A 16836-nucleotide genomic window follows, 5' to 3' on the forward strand; every position below is an offset into this window, starting at 1 on the left:
CGGGCAGGTTGTGTCTCACGAACTCGATTGAGTTTTTTGAGGGAGTGACGAAGATGATTGATGAGGGTAGGGCAGTGGATTTTGTCTACATAGACTTCAGTAAGGCCTATGACAAGGTCCCTCATGGCAGATTGGTGCAGAAGGTGAAGTCACATGGGATCAGAGGTAAGCTGGCAAGGTGGATATGGGACTGGTTCAGTCATAGAAGACAGAGGGTAGCAGTGGAAGGGTACGTTTCTGAATAGAGGGCTGTGACTCACCTGACAAAGGGCAAACCCTGAAAGCTTGTGGGTTTACTGTCACATAAACTTGTTGGACTTTAACCTGGTGTTGTGTCTTACTGTGTTTACTCCAGTCCAATGCTGGCATCTCCACATCACAAGTGGTGTTCCTCAGGGATCAGTGGTGGGACCTTTGCCTTTTTTAACATATATGAATGATTCAGAGGAAAATGTAACTGGATTGATTAGTAAGTTGGCAGATGACACAAAGGTTGGTGGATTTGCGGATAGCGATGAGGACCATCAGAAGATAAAGCAGGATATAAATCAGTTGGAGACTTGGGTGGAGAGATGGCAGATGGAGTTTAATCCAGACAAGTGTGAGATAATGCATTTTGGAAGGTCTAATACAGATTGGAAAGATACAGTAAATGGCAGAACTCTTAAGAGTATTGACAGGCAAAGGGATCTGAGTGTACAAGTACACAGGTCACTGAAAGTGGCAATGCAGGTGGAGAAGGTAGTCAAGAAGGCATAAGGCATGCTTGCCTTCACTGGCCAGGATATTGAGTTTAAAAATTGGCAAGTCATGTTGCAGCTTTATAGAACCTTAGTTAGGCCACACTTGGAATGTAGTGTTCAATTCTAGTCGCCACACTATCAGAAGGATCTGGAGGCTTTGGAGAGAGTGCAGAAAAGATTTACCAGGATGTTGCCTGGTATGGAGGGCATTAGCTATGAGGAGAGGTCGGAGAAACTTGGTTTGTTCTCTCTGGAGTGACAGAAGTTGAGGGGAAACCTGATAAAAGTCTACAAGATTAGGAGAGACACGGACAGAGTGGATAGTCAGAAGCTTTTTCCCAGAGTGGAAGAGTCAATTACTAGGGGGCTTAGGTTTAAGGTGTGAGGGGCAATGTTTAAAGGAGATGTATGAGGCAGATTTTTTACACAAAGTAGTAGGTGTCTGGAACTCATTGCTGGGGGATGTAGTGGAAGCGGATACAGTAGTGACTTTTAAGGGGCGTCTTGACAAGTACATGAATAGGATAGGAATAGAGGGATATGGTTCCCAGAAGGTTAGGTGGTTTTAGTTAAGTTGGGCAGCATGGTCGGTGCAGGCTTGGAGTGCCAAAGGGCCTGTTCCTGAGCTGTAATTTTCTTTGTTCTTTGTTCTAATTTCACATACCTACATGTTGCCTGCTGTTGGTTTGATATATTTTATTAACAGAAATATCTCAATATTAAATTTAAAACTAATATTAATTGCCCTTCATATGTGGAAGTGTTTCCTACTTTCACTTTTGAAAGACCTGACTCAAATTTTTAGATTATGCCCCCATTTCTTGACTTCACAACCATCAGAAATAATTTATCCCAATCTGCCCTATCTGTTCCCTTAATATTTAAAAAATAGCAATCAAATTACCTCTTAGCTTTCTAGGTTCCAAGATATAGAACTGTAGTTTCTGTACTCCTTGAAATGTAATTCTGGCAATCCAGCTTTCATTTTGATAAATAGGGGGAGGTGGTGGCAGAGTAGTAATGTCACTGAGCTAGATTAGGAGGCCTTGTGGCACATGGTAATTCCTGCATCTCTGGATCAGACATTCCAAGTTCAAGGTTATAGAAGGAGCGTTCATGCACCAACAATCACTGTGCATTACTGGAAATGATAAAGGCACACCAACTCTGTTGTCACAGATGCTAGTCCTTCTCCTAAAGTCCTTACTAACATCCAGGAGCTTGTGCCAAAATTGGCAGAACTGTCCCAGAGATAAGTCAAACCACAGTCTGACATGGCCATACTCAGCAAATCAAACCTACAGTCTATATTCCAGCCACTTCCTTGTATGTCCTATCCCATTGGCAGCCCAGACCCCCATTGGCACAATGGTATTCAATTGGAGGAGGGCTGCCCAGGGTGTGCTCAACTTTAACTCAGGGCTCGAAGTCTCATGGTATCAGGTCAAAGATTGGCAAGAAAACCTGCTGCTGATTAACACCCAACAGTCTTCCTGTCTCCTTCCCTCATTCTGCTAAATAATCAGCACCCTTCATGTTGAGTACTGAGCTTAGCAATGTATTCTGAGTGAGGGATTTCAATGTCCACCACCAAAAATAGCTAGTGATTGAGTTAACCAAGTACTGAAGGAAATAGCAAGTAGTAGGTGGTGAGGGAACAGGCAAGAGGGCAAAACATACTTGACTTTATATTCATCAGTCTACCTGGCACAGTTCCTTCTGTCCATGATATTCATAGGAATGCCCAGTGCCTAGTCCTTGCAGAGATTTCAAATTGAGAATGCCCTCCATTATGTTGTGTAATACTAATCCACTATATTAAATAGGCAAGATTTACTACCTATCTAGCAATCCTAAAGTGTGCATCCATGAGAGACTGTGGGCCATCGGCAGCAGAGGAACAGTACTCGACCAACTGTAATTACTTGGCCTGGTCCATCCTTTACTCTATCATTACCATCAGGCCAGCGGGTGGGGGTTATCTTTGTTTCAATGGAGAGTGTAGGAAAGCATGCCAGCAACAGTACATTTAAACACAGGATGTCAAACAGTGGACATGGCACAACCAACAAATAAGATCACAGCTTTGCAGCCCTGACACATCCAGTTGTTGATGGTGGTGGATAATTAAAAAACTAACTGGACGAGGAGGCTCCACAAAATGCCTCAACTCCAATGATGGAGCCTAAAACATCAGTGCAAAAGACAATACAACAAAGATGAAGAAACTTTTGTAATGGTCTTCAGCTGGAAGCGCCGAGTGGAAACATCGCGGCTTCTTCCTGAGGTCCTTACCATCATAGGTGCCAGCCTTCAGCCAATTCGATTCACTCCACATGACTTCAAGAAATGGATGAAGGCAGTGGATATTGCTTAGACTATGGGCCCTGACAACTTTCCAGCAGTTGTACTGAAGGCTTGTGCTCCAGAACTAACCATTCCTCTTGGTAAACTATTTCAGTACAACTACAAAATTGGAAAATTGCCCAGGTATGTCCTGTCCATAAAAAGAGAGATAAATCCAACCTGGCGATTACTACCTTAGTGTAGTGTTGATCATCAGCAAACTATTGGATTGACAGTGTTTTCAAATGCATATACACAGCAATAACATGCTCACTGATGCTCAGTTTGGATTCCACCAAGATGTCTCAGCTCCTGACTTCATTACAGCCTTGGTCCAAACTTGGAGAGAGGTGACATGAGAGTGAATGTCCCTGATGTCAAGGAAACATTTAACTGGAGTGTGACATCCAGGAGTCCTAACAAAACTGACATCGATGGGAATCAGAGGAAAAATTCTCCATGATTGGAGTCATAACCAGCGCAAAGGAAGGTGGTTGTGGTTGTTGAAAGTCAGCTATCTAAATCCCAGGACACCACTGCAGGGACTCTTATGATGTCCCACATGTAAACGGACTACTTCATCAATGACTTCCCCTCCATCAAAAGGTCAGAAGTGGAGCACCTCATACTGAAGCAGATGATATCCATGTGAAGCAAGACCTGGACAACATATAGGCTTGAGCTGATAAGTGGCAAGTAATAATCATGCCACACAAGTGCCAGGAAATGACTATCTTCAACAAGAGAGAATCTAAACATGCCCCCTTGACATTCATTGGCAGAACCATCACTGAATTCAACATCCTGGAAACTAGCACTGACCAAAAACTTAACTGGACCAGTGAAATAAATACTGTGGCTACAAAAGCAGTCAGAGGCTGGGAAATCTGCAATGAGTAATTCACCTCCTGACTCCCCAAAGCATGCCCACCATCTACAAGACACAAGTCAGAAATGTGGTGGAATACACTAGAGATGTGCAGGAATGTACCGTTGGGCTGGAACAATCCAAGACAAGATCTTGTAACAAAACAGCTTTAAATGGCTGTAAATATTATCTCCATTGACGTGTGAGGCATTAAATTGCAACCTGGATTACCTTGTCAAGGTCAAAGGTTGCCTTCTAGTAGTTTGAAATATTACACTTCAACTCCCACAGATAATATTCACAATGGTAGTCCTGTTCCCTCAGCCTTACTTTCTGCTGTGGGAAGGAACTTCACCATCTCCAAAGTTAGGGAGGTGATGGCCACATCATAGCAGATAAAATATAGAAAAATGCTCTGGTTAATAAATGTGTACTTGTTGGCCCAAAACAGCTGGCAGCTCGCTTTGCTGCTGGCAACATCCAGGTTGTCATTCTAGCCAGTGACTTCAGCTGCATTATTGATGCAGCTGCATGATCAGGTACAGTCAACAACAAACTGGACCAGAATCTTGATGAAATGACTAAAGTTGTCAAGCTGGACAACATCTTTAACAACCAGGCAGATGGAGTGACACACAGATAAACCTGGTCGAAGCCATTCTAGTCTATCCGTTCCAGGATAGACTTCCTGTTTGTGTCCTGAACATCCAGAATCAGATCCACAGGTGTCAAGCTAGTGTCCTTCTTTGACAATGCCTCCTATGTGGACTGTCACTTAAAGGAAGACCATAGGCCTGGAAGAATGACATGGAAGTTGAACGTAAAATCATTGATCCAAAAAACAGTGAGGAACTTAAAAGGTTTTTATCAAGGCAGACAGCAAAGGGTTCTTCATCTTCAAAGCTGCCCAAAAGTCAAGAGAGGAAAACAGAGGGAAATGTCCCAAATCTAGAAAAGCATGCAGAATCTGTTCCTATTGCAGTTGAGGGATCAATGTCAAGGAGAATTTCTAAGAGGTGAAGGCTTAATTCTCTGCTCCAGAGACCTCAAATATCATTTTCTGGTCTAGAGTCCATTTGCTGGAGCAGAATGACACATGCTTCCTTTTCTTTTTCCAAAAGATTCATAGGGAGAACTCTGTGAGAGGGAAGAAGAGGGCGTGGTAATGTCATCACAACCTAAAATATTTCAACAAATCCTTTCATATCAGACATGAAGCCCAAAGACAGCATGGTCACTCAAATCTCACTGCCCTCTAACATGCAGGTCTTAAATGACAGTATGTGGAAGAATCAGGACAAACTGGCTGATTTTGTCACTAATCTTTCCAAAATCTCCTTGGAACACTTCAAATGACTTTGTATCAATTGCCAGTACCATTTCAAAGATCGGTCACCAATTCAGGTGGATTTTCTGTAGCTAGTCCCTTCCTAAAAGGCTACACTACATGATTGATGAACACCTGGTAAAGTCCAGATGAAGGAACTAGTTAATTTTTGTGGGTGGGTCTGACTGCTCAGATTGAAGAAAATGTGGGACTATGTCAATCCTGTGCACAAATAACAAATACACCATACACCCTTTGGAGTGGCCTAAAACACCGTGGCAATGATTATATGCAAGTTTTGCTGTACATTTGAGAGTTACATGTTCTTAGTCATAATTGATGCACACTCAAAGTGGCCAAAAGTTATCATGAGAGCTACCACATCTGAACAAACCATTGAAAAACCTAATGAAATGTTTGCAAGATTTGATAAACTGAACAGATTATTAGCGATAATGGATCACAATTTGCTTCGTAAGTGTTTGTGGGTTATCTCAAAGTAAATAATATTTAGCAAATTAAAATCACAACTTATCCATCAATCAATAGATTAGCTGAAAGCTTTGTACAATCCTCGAAACATTATTTAAAAGTTTTGAAAGAACAAGATTTGTTAGCATGTCCGAAGAATAGATTTTGGCTTCTTACAGAAACACTCCTCATGCACCTATCCAAAGTTCACCTGCATTACTATTCTTAAAAGAGAAAGCTGAGAATTTTGTTTGATTTGTCATTGCCTCCAGAAACTTCAGAGATTGTATAGCATCAACAACAATCACAGGTTGAGAAATGAGACATGATGGCAAAACAATTCTCATTTTAACAAGGACTTTGAGTGTTAGCATGTAATTTTTCTTCGGGTGAGAAATGGGTACCAGCCATAGTTTTAGCAAAAACAGATCCAATTTCTTAAAGGTTCAAACCAAAGATGAACTAATTTGGCAATGCCATGCTGTCCAATTATTGTCATCTTGAAATCATTTCTGAAAATTGTCTTCAGAAGTACCAACTGCTTTAGTCCTTAGTGTTGTAGTACAATGGAAGACTTAGTTGAATCTGAGTTCCTTGATGATTGTGTCTTTGCTACTATACCAATTGAGAATGATTAAGAATTTGTTCCAAGAGAAGGAGTGTCCACTTAATTTCCAAATCATATTTCTAGGGTTGAGGACAGTCGAACTCCAGAATGTCGTATATAATGAGAGATGATTGGACCTCATCCTGATGAACTTTTTTATTGACTGTATATGTAATTACGCATACTGCTGTGTCCAGTGTATTATTTATCCCGATGTATAACATCATAGTAATTTGTTGTCAGGACCATAGAAGTAGAGATGGAGGAATACTTAAGTGGTTGCAGTTCGCTTTAAGAGCTGATCACATGATTAGATGGTGGTGTCATTACAGTGTCGCAGAGGCTGCAGTTTTACTTCCAGTTTGCCCTCTAAACCCAGGCAAACATTCCTAGAATAAATCATATTAGTTTGATTCAACATGTGCAAACCACATAAGAATGGCTTACGCCAAACTTAGGACAACTGCTGTGAGCAAGTTCCTTCAAGGTTGTGCTTTATCTCATCGCCACTGGAATAACTCCTCTAAGGCCAGTGTCCCTTCACCAAATTCAGATTTACTTACATAGGAACACTCAGACAAGTACTTCCTCATACAGAGTGTAAACCCGGAGTGCCAGTAACCCTGATGCTTCACATTATGTACACATGTAGGGCTCCCTGATTGAACAAGCCATTATTGCCACTCTTTTTATTATCAAAACAGTTACAAATACAAAAATACATCACACTTTCAAAAAAAATGCCATCTCAATTACAAATTGTGAAGATAACACACAATAATGTCAACAACAAACATGTCATTTAAGTACAATGGTACAAACAACAGAGCACCATAATGGAGAGCTGGTAAGCAGTGCAAGTTGTCCACAGCTCGCCTTCCAAACTGCAGACAATTCACAACAACAATAAATAAAAGTTTTACGTAAACAATACTGACAGCTAACACCATCCTTTAACCAATAATGAACAACTACTCCCTTGCACTAAGAAAGGGTTCATTATAGGTTATCTTTGAATTCCCAGAGCATTGCCCTCCATATTTTCCCCTACCGAAGGGTTTGCTCTCCAAAGCTGATCCTCCCGGGGTCATACCAGAGCACAACAACAAACATCTCCATCACAATACAACAACCATTGTGAGTCATCTGCAGCTCTCCAGAGTTTCACCCTCCAGATGTTCCCACCTCCCGGATTTTTGCCTGCCCGATTATCCAGGGTTACTTTATCGGAGGGGATACATCGCCTGGGCTACAGGCAGCCCAGAATGATAGACTATGAAACAACAGAACAGCATTAACAATGATTTAGCAAGCAACTCTGGTACACTAAAAAGAAACATTATAGGTTATCTGCAACCTTCCAGGGCATCGCTTCGTGGTTTCTTCCCCTGCTGGGGGTGGGGGGCAACCCTTGGAAGGTACTTATGTCCGGGGTTTACACCTTACGGATTTTCGGCCGGAGGGGGGAGGGGGAGAAAGCCATCCGACAGTTACTCTGTCAAGACCTCCCTTCCGGATTTTTGGCCAGGACAGGGAGGAGGTGGGGGTGGAGTGGTGGTGGTGGGTGGTCTCCAGGATACTCTGTCTGGGTACAGCTTTCCAGATTTTCTCCCAGAGAATGAGGACCCTCCAAAGTTACTTTGTCTGGGGCTTCACTTTCCGGAGTTCTTTCTTGCCAGACATTACACTCCTCGGGGACTACTCTATCCGGGGGGATGGAGCCCATGCCATAAATAGTGCAAAAGAGAAAAAGGAGGAGGGGATAAACCAAGAAACTAAGACAATACCAAGGCCTCATAATACACTAACAGACAATCTCTTTACAACAATGGAGTCCACAGTAAGCAACATTTGAGTCAATTTTAAATTACCTTGCAACATTCCAGGGGCTTCACCTTTTAGGGTTTTCACTTCCAGAGTTATGCCTGCCAGGATCACAAATAGCTCATCTAAATACTTTTAAAGTTCCACCCTGCTGGGCCAGATCTCCCTAGGGTACATCTCCTGGGGTTACGCCTTCCTGAGTTGAACGTTTCAACGTTGAATCTTTCTGACTCACATTTTCCTGAGTACTCCTTCCTGGGTTGGGTCTTCTGGGATTGCATCTTTCTGGGCCACGACTTCCAGGACACGATTCTCAACTGGAACATCATCTCTCACACACGTCTCAGCCAGGTCAAAAGTTCTTACACAAATCCCAAACAAAACAGATGGAAACACTCCTTGACCCTCAGACAGGAATCAAGGTGAAGCCCAGGAGGAGGAATTTACCAAGACCTAGGGGTGGCTTCAAGGAGATTGCTGGCCTCGAAACTGTTGCAAGCAAGTTCCTCCAGAGTCATGCTTTACCTCATCCCACTAAAATAACTCCTCAGTGTCCCTTCACCAAATTTAGATTTACTCATATAGTCAGCAACATTCCACCAGGTACTTCCTCATACAGAGTATAAACCCCGAGTGCCAGTAACCCTGACATTTCAATAATATAGAAACATAGAACAGTACAGCACAGTACAGGCCCTTCGGCCCTCAATATTCTGCTGAGCAATGTCCAAACCCAAAATCAAGCTATCCCACTCTCTATCATTCTAGTGTGCTCCATGTCCCTATCCAATAACTGTTTGAAAGTTCCTAAAGTGTCTGACTCCACTATCACAGCAGGCAGTGTATTCCACACCCCAACAAATCTCTGAGTGAAGAATCTACCTCGGAGTGCAGAATCTACCTCTCAGCTCAACACCAAGTTGAACTTCAGAACAAAGGGCCCACATCACCTCGCTGGCCTGGATTCCAGTCATGCTGCCCAAATATGACCTGGTGGAGGCTAGTAAACTGACACTTGGCACACTGGCTGTCACTATGATACAGAGACCCAGCTAAGTAAAGCAATTAGAATTTCAAACTTTGGGAGTTCAATCAGCATTGCTACATGCCTGTTATTTGCCTTTTAAATGCATACATATGTAGAGCTCCCTGACTGGACAAGCCATTATTGCCTTAGTCAGAGAGCTCATATTCTAAGAAGTCGTAAGAATATAAGAAATAGGAGCAGGAGTAGGCCATCTAGCCCCTCGAGCCTGCCCCGCCATTCAATAAGATCATGGCTGATCTGTCGTGTCTCAGTTCCACATTCCCGCCCTCTCCCCATAACCCTTAATCCCCTTGCCTATCAAAAACCTATCAACCCGCGTCTTAAAAATATTTAGCGAGGCAGCCTCCACCACTTCAACGGGCAGAGAATTCCAGAGATTCACCACCCTTTGAGTGAAGAAGTTCCTCCTCAACTCTGTTCTAAACCGCCCCCCCTTTATCTTGAGGCTGTGCCCTCTAGTCCTACTGTCCTTTCTGAGCGGGAAGAGCCTCTCCACCTCTATCCTATCCATCCCATTCATCATCTTATATGTATCAATGAGATCTCCCCTCATTCTTCTAAACTCTAACGAGTACAAGCCTAGTTTATTCAGCCTCTCCTCATAGCTCAACCCCCTCAACTCCGGTATCAGCCTAGTAAACCTCCTCTGCACTCCCTCCAAGGCCAAAATATCCTCACGTAAGTACGGCGACCAAAACTGCATACAGTACTCCAGCTGCGGCCTCACCAGTGCCCTATACAGCGGCAGCAAGACCTCCCTACTTTTATATTCAATCCCCCTCGCTATAAAGGCCAGCATCCCATTTGCCTTCCTGACCACCTGCTGCACCTGGAGGCTGGGTTTTTGTGACTCATGCACAAGGACCCCGAGGTCTCTCTGCACCGTCGCCCGCTGCAGTTTTTCACCATGTAAGTAATAGTCCTTCCTACCATTATTCCTACCAAAGTGGACAACCTCACATTTGCCAACATTAAATTCCATTTGCCAGTTCCTGGCCCATTCGCCCAGCCTTTCTAGATCCTTCTGCAGACTCTCCACACCCTCCGCACAATTTGCCATTCTACCAATCTTGGTGTCATCAGCAAATTTCGACACCATACACTCGGTTCCCTCCTCCAGATCATCTATATAAATGGTAAATAGCTGAGGCCCCAGCACCGACCCTGGGGCACTCCACTAGTCACCAACCGCCAATCCGAATAGCACCCATTGACCCCCACTCTCCGCCTCCTATTTGACAGCCAATCCTCTATCCACGCTAACACCCTACCCCCAACTCCATGCTCCCTGACCTTCTGTAATAACTTCTTGTGAGGCACCTTGTCAAACGCCTTCTGAAAATCAAGAAACACCACATCCATCGGCTCTCCTCTATCTACCGCCCTAGACACATCCTCATAGAACTCCAATAAATTCATCAGACACGACTTCCCCTTAACGAAACCGTGCTGCATCTGCTCTATCAAACAATTCTCTTCAAGATGCCTCACTATTTTCTCCTTGATCACGGATTCTAACATTTTACCTACAACAGACGTTAAACTAACCGGCCTATAATTCCCTGCCTTTTGCCTGCCACCCTTCTTAAACAACGGCGTAACATTAGCCGCTTTCCAATCTTCCGGCACTTCCCCGGAATCCAGCGACATTTGGAAAATAATCACCAAGGCATCCACTATCACCTCCGCCATTTCTTTCAGAACCCTTGGATGCATTCCATCTGGCCCTGGGGACTTGTCCACAATCAGTCCCTCCGGTCTGTTGAGCACTGCCTCTCTAGTAACAATAATGTCATTCAGACCCTCCACTCCTACCATCTTTCCATCACTAACACCCGGCAAATTATTCACATCCTCCTCCGTGAAGACCAAAACAAAAAAGTTATTCAAGGCCTCAGCCATTTCCCCATCCCCTACCACTAAGTCCCCCCTCTCATTCTCTAAGGGTCCAATGTTCACCCTAGCCAGCCTCTTCCTTTTTATATATTTATAAAAACTCTTACTATCCTTTTTTATATTAAGCACTAGCCCAGCTTCATAGTTTACCCTACCCTTCTTTATCAACTTCTTTGTCATTCTTTGTTGACAGTTAAACCTCTCCCAATCCTCTTCTCACCCACTACTCTTAGCTACTCTAAACGCATCCGCTTTTAATTTAACACTTTCCTTTACCTCCTTCGTTATCCACGGCTGATTATCTCTCCTCCTACTACCCTTTTTAACCATTGGAATAAATTTCTACTGAGCACCAAGAAAGATCTCCTTAAAGATCCTCCACTGTTCCTCAGCAGACTTACCTTCCAACGCGCTCCCCTAATCAACATTCGCCAATTCCTCCCTCATCCTACCGTACTCCCCTCTGTTCAAACAAAGGACATATGTCCGGGAACCCACTTTCTCCTCCTCCATCTGCATCAGAAACTCCACCATACAATGATCACTCTTCCCAAGAGGATCCTTCACCACAAGATCCCTAATTCTACCCGCCTCATTACATAACACCAGATCCAAGATAGCTCACTCCCTCGTCGGCTCCAACACACACTGTTCAAGGAAACTATCCCGGCAGCATTCCAAGAACTCCTCCTCAAGCCCACCGCGTCCAACATGGGTCGACCAATCAATATGTAGATTGAAATCCCCCATAATTATCACCATTCCATTCCCGCACGCCGCATTTATCTGCGCGTTAACAGCCCGCCCCACCTCCAGATCATTATTTGGGGGCCTATAGACGACACCCACCAGCGTCTTCCTCCCTTTGCTGTTCCTAATCTCCACCCACAACGATTCCACTTTCTGCTCTTTGGCTCCTATATCATCCCTTACTACCACCCTGATGCTATCCTTAATCAGCAGAGCTACGCCCCCCCACTTTTTCCTCCCGCCTATCCTTCCTAAACACTTGATACCCCTGGACATTCAGCTGTCACCTTGCAGTCACGTCTCTGTAATGGCCACCAGATCATATCCATTTGTGCTGATCTGCGCCACCAGCTCATCCACTTTATTCCGAATGCTTCGTGCATTCAGGTGAAGTGCCTTCAACCCTGCCAAATCATGGGTCTCATTAAAATCATTACATTATGCAACGAAATTTTACAGCTAGCAGTTTAGGCCATCCTTTAAAAGGCCTAAGTCCCAACAGTCTTCAGACCCCCTGTAGATATACAGGCCAGAAGTGAGCTGCATATGAAGAGTTTTGCACCTTTACATTCTTCGGGCCTGTGCCTAAAGGGGACAAAAAGAAGTGCGAAAATCTGGGTCAGGTGACCGGATACAGAATGCCAGAGCCAGCAAATGTCCCAAAGCCAGCAAATGTCCCAAAGAGGTGGACAAGGACTGGAAGAAGGGACATGGAGAGTTCTCAAGAAATATCCCAGGTAAGTGACAAGAGAGAGGGTGCAGAGAGAGGTCCAACAAGAAGAGTCCAACAAGAAGGGGACAGAAACAGGTCCCTGTTCAGTTCAGGAAGTTGCAGAGAAGCAAACATTAACAATGAGAGAAAAGAGTTGTGAGAAGCAGACTTTAAGTGATGTAGGCATGGGAGAAGTCTTGGTAATGCTGAAAAGAAGCTGTGAAGATCCAAGAACATGGCCAAAGTGAAGATAGTGTTGATAATGCTTCCAAGGTGCTTCTTGCCCATTTACCTGAAATGAGTGAGGTACCCCCAAGAGATGGTCCAACCGAGTAGATGCTGGACCATAAAAGTGTTAGGGCCATGATATCCAAAGAGTGATTGGTCATTAACTTTCCTGATGCAGAGTACATAGCAATATAGAAATTAAGAACCATGAATGCACTATATCTACAATTAGGGCAGGAATTATTGTCAATACCTGATATCATGTAGTTGTGACAGTAATAACAGAAAATCCCATGAACCTCTCAGCACTTAGTGAACACAGAATGAGATACCAGAATTCCTCAGATTGTCGAACAGTGACAAAATTGTACTCTCTAATCAAAGGCTATCAATTCCATTTTATAATGCATAAACCAGTCAATTATATCCCTTAGTTTTGCTCTAAAGCTAAAAGCTATCAAATGTTAATACAGCTCCCATGATTCAGGAATCTGCTTACACATGACTCATTTCAATGGATTGAAATGGTAATCATTTCGCTGATGCAAAGTAGTTAAGAAAGTTTTGAAATATAATCTACAAATTAATGTTGACACACTAGCAGATGGATGCTTAATGCATTTGTATTCTGTTGTTAGCTATTTCAATACAGGCATTAATCAATTGATGCTGCCATTAAAATAATGAAGGAGAAATATTATATGGCAGTATTTAGTATTTGCATCAACATGAATTTTAAGCTTTTTATTATTCAACAATGCATTCATATTTGTATATAAGCATTGATCCACTAGATAATGTTATCTCTTTTGTTATGTTTTATTCAGGACCTGTGACAGTTGGACAACTTCAGCGAACATTTCGCAGGGATAGCTTGTCTCCATACCCATTTATGTCACCTTCCCACAATCAAAGTCCTTTACATACAGTATCCATTAAAAGTTTATCAAGTTCTAATACCGGAGGCCTAGATCGAACCCCTATTCCACCACGTACATGGCATAGCTCTATTGGACTAGTGGCTGGACAAATGGACACAACATCATCATCTCCATTTTCTGATAAAGCAATTCCATTTTCTGTCATACAAAGATTTCCAACTGAAGTCACCTATACACTGCAACCAAATCCTAATAATGTGCATGTTCAGCAAGGATCTCAAGAGATTGGAGCTACAGGTCAGAAATACACTGGTTACCTTACTTCTCCACCACAGTATCACCAGGCTTTCTATCCAACAGGTACAATGTTTAAATTCCTTAATTATTTTACTTTTATTTCAATTTTCATTCCATTTTGATTGTTGTAGATGTGTTCTTTGCATTTTCTCAGCAACATCCGCTATTCTGTCAGTAAACGTTTAGTGACCTTTTCAAGAACTATACCAAGCAAGCCTTGACTCAAAAAGAAGTTTTAAACAAAACTAATTATTTTGGTATATATATGTATATTTGATAGAAGCCTTAGAGTGAAATCAATCCAAGCCAGTATGTATTGATGGATGGTATTTAGCTCAGAGTGCTAAAAAAGGATTACAGTAAGAAGTTTCACAACACCAGATTAAGATCCAACAGGTTTATTTGGTATCACTAGCTTTCGGAGCACTACGCCTTCATCAGGTGACTGACCTGATAAACCAGTTAAGTGGGTTGGTTTGTCTTGGATCATTTTGAGTTTCCTGAGTGTTATTGGAGCTGCACTTATCCAGGCAGCTGGAGAATATTCCACCACATTCCTGACTTCTTGTGGATAGGCATAGGGGAGCCAGGGGGCAAGTTACTCTGCAGAATTCTTAGTCTCTGACCTACTCATGTTACCACAGCATTTATGTAGTTGGTCCAGTTGCATTTCTGGTCAACCCCTCAGAATGTTGATAGTGATGAATTCAGTGATGATAATGTCATCACTTGTAACACTTCTTTTATATCTTTCTGTTTCCCCAGTGCTTTTGGATTTCAGATCATTGGTGGAGGTAGCAACCCCTGGGGCTTAAGTTTTTGGAGGGAGGAGAAGGGATACCCAAACATTATGAATATTATCTGTACTATCATTATTTCCTACTATACTCTCAACAAACATTGCTTTGTACCCACTTCCAACAACCTCATAATTTTCTGTATCCTATGTGGTGCTAAGATTATTTGTTTTCACTTCACTGGCTATACTGTGCTGTCATATAATTTACTGGTGTTGTGATCCCACTTGATGTTACGACTGGACGTGTAGGTCCCAGAATGGAAATTGGCTCAAAAGATTGTAACCTTTTGTTTTTGTAGAAAACTTGATTAAACAGAGTCACAGGACTGCCAGTTAACTTTTGACAACAAAAAAATTAGGGGTAAAACCCTCCATTTGTTGGAGACATACCTGACAGAAAGGAAAATGGTTATGCTGGTAGAAGGTCAATCATCTCAGCTCCAGTAGATCACTGCAGGAGTTCCTCAGGGTAGTGTCCAAATGAATGCAGTAATCACAACAAGATAGATAAATTAATGGCACAAATAGAGGTAAACAGGTCAGATTAATTATCATTACACAAATATTTTAACGAGATGACCAGGCCAAGAACTGAATATTCCTGGATATTCAACATTTATGAAGAATCAACAAAAATGAAAAAGAGGTGGGATAATGCTGTTAATAAAGGATGAGATCCCTGCAAAACTGAGAGAGGGTATTTAATTAAAAAATCAAGATGTTGAATCAGTTTGGATGGTGCTACAGAACAGCAAGGGCAACAGACATTGATGGAAGTTATTTATAAGCCACCAAATAGCAGTGGTAATATAGGGCCCAGTATAAATCAGAAAATTAGAGGTAATTTTAACAGGGGTAATTTAGTAATAATGGGAAACTTCAATCTACATGTAGGCTGGGTAAAGCAAATTACTGTGGAAGATGAATTCCTGGAATATGTACAAGATGATTTTCGAGAACAATTTGTCGAGGAAACAACTGGGGAATGGATTATTCTAGATCTAATATTTCGCAATGAGAAAGGGCTAATTAATTTGCTGTAAAGGAGTCTTTGAGGAAGTGTGACCTTTATATGGTCAAATTTTACATCATATTTGATAATGATATAGTTCAATTCAAATCCCCTGTAGTGCCAGTTGAGCTTCAGCTCATAAACATTTTTGATTAGTTAGTTTATTAATCTTGCATACCAGACAGTCTCTAAGCATCTTGTTAAGGGTTAAACAAAACTCACATTCTTACATCAGTCATCTTAACCTAGTTAGGAAACCCATAACAGATTCCCCTGGCTTTTGGATTGCCGAGTAAAAGTGATAACATCTCAGAATTAGAGGTTTAAGGTTATAGTTAGTATAACTAGTTCAGTCAATTCTTGAGAAGCTTTAGTATCTGGTGCCTCAGGGAAAGTTAAACTCTGAATGACAGCAAATGCTGAAGCACCACAGGCAGTCAGGAGAATTACCCATTGTTTTTCATCTGTCATAGTGCCATTTGCCCCAAAAGTGTAGCACATGTCATCCGCGTATTGGGTCCTGTCATCAATGGCAGGGTTAAACAACTCTGGTCTTCCAAGCAAAGACATAATGCATCAGAATGGCTTATTCCAACTTAAACCAGCTGGTGCAAGTGAGTTCCTTCAGAGTGATGCTTTATCTCATCACCTCCGAAATAACTCTTCTGCTGGTATCCCTTCACCAAATTTAGATTTATTTACATAGTAAAAAATGCTCAGACAGGTACTCCCTCATACGGAGTATAACCCTGAGTACCAGTAACCCTGACAATCTACATTATGTACACATGCAGGGCTCCCTGACCGGACAAGCCATTACTGCCTTAATCAAGGAGCTCATATTCTAAGAGATCCACATCATGGGCCTTGTTAAAGTCATTACAATAAATAGATGTTTCTTCACTCAGCAAGTGGTAACTCTTTGGAATTCTCTACCCCAAAGGGCTGTGAGGGCTCAGTAATTGAGTATTTTCAATTGAGATTGAAAGAGTGCTGGATAATATCAAGGGATGATGTGGGTATGCCG

The 16836-nt window shown here is 42.4% G+C and overlaps 1 protein-coding gene across 1 annotated transcript in view; it reads left to right on the forward strand.

Annotated features, from left to right (window-relative positions):
- hsf5 (heat shock transcription factor family member 5) overlaps positions 1 to 16836 on the forward strand; it is a 100841-nt gene that overhangs the window by 9916 nt on the left and 74089 nt on the right. Inside the window, exon 2 of the mRNA XM_080211072.1 lies at positions 13648 to 14061. Within this exon, the coding sequence (XP_080067198.1) occupies positions 13648 to 14061 (414 nt within the window). The remainder of the gene's footprint in view (positions 1 to 13647; positions 14062 to 16836) is intronic.

The sequence above is a fragment of the Carcharhinus amblyrhynchos genome, chromosome 23, assembly GCF_965287045.1.
Source record: "Carcharhinus amblyrhynchos chromosome 23, sCarAmb.v2.hapA, whole genome shotgun sequence".
In the NCBI taxonomy this organism is placed as follows: Eukaryota; Metazoa; Chordata; class Chondrichthyes; order Carcharhiniformes; family Carcharhinidae; genus Carcharhinus; species Carcharhinus amblyrhynchos.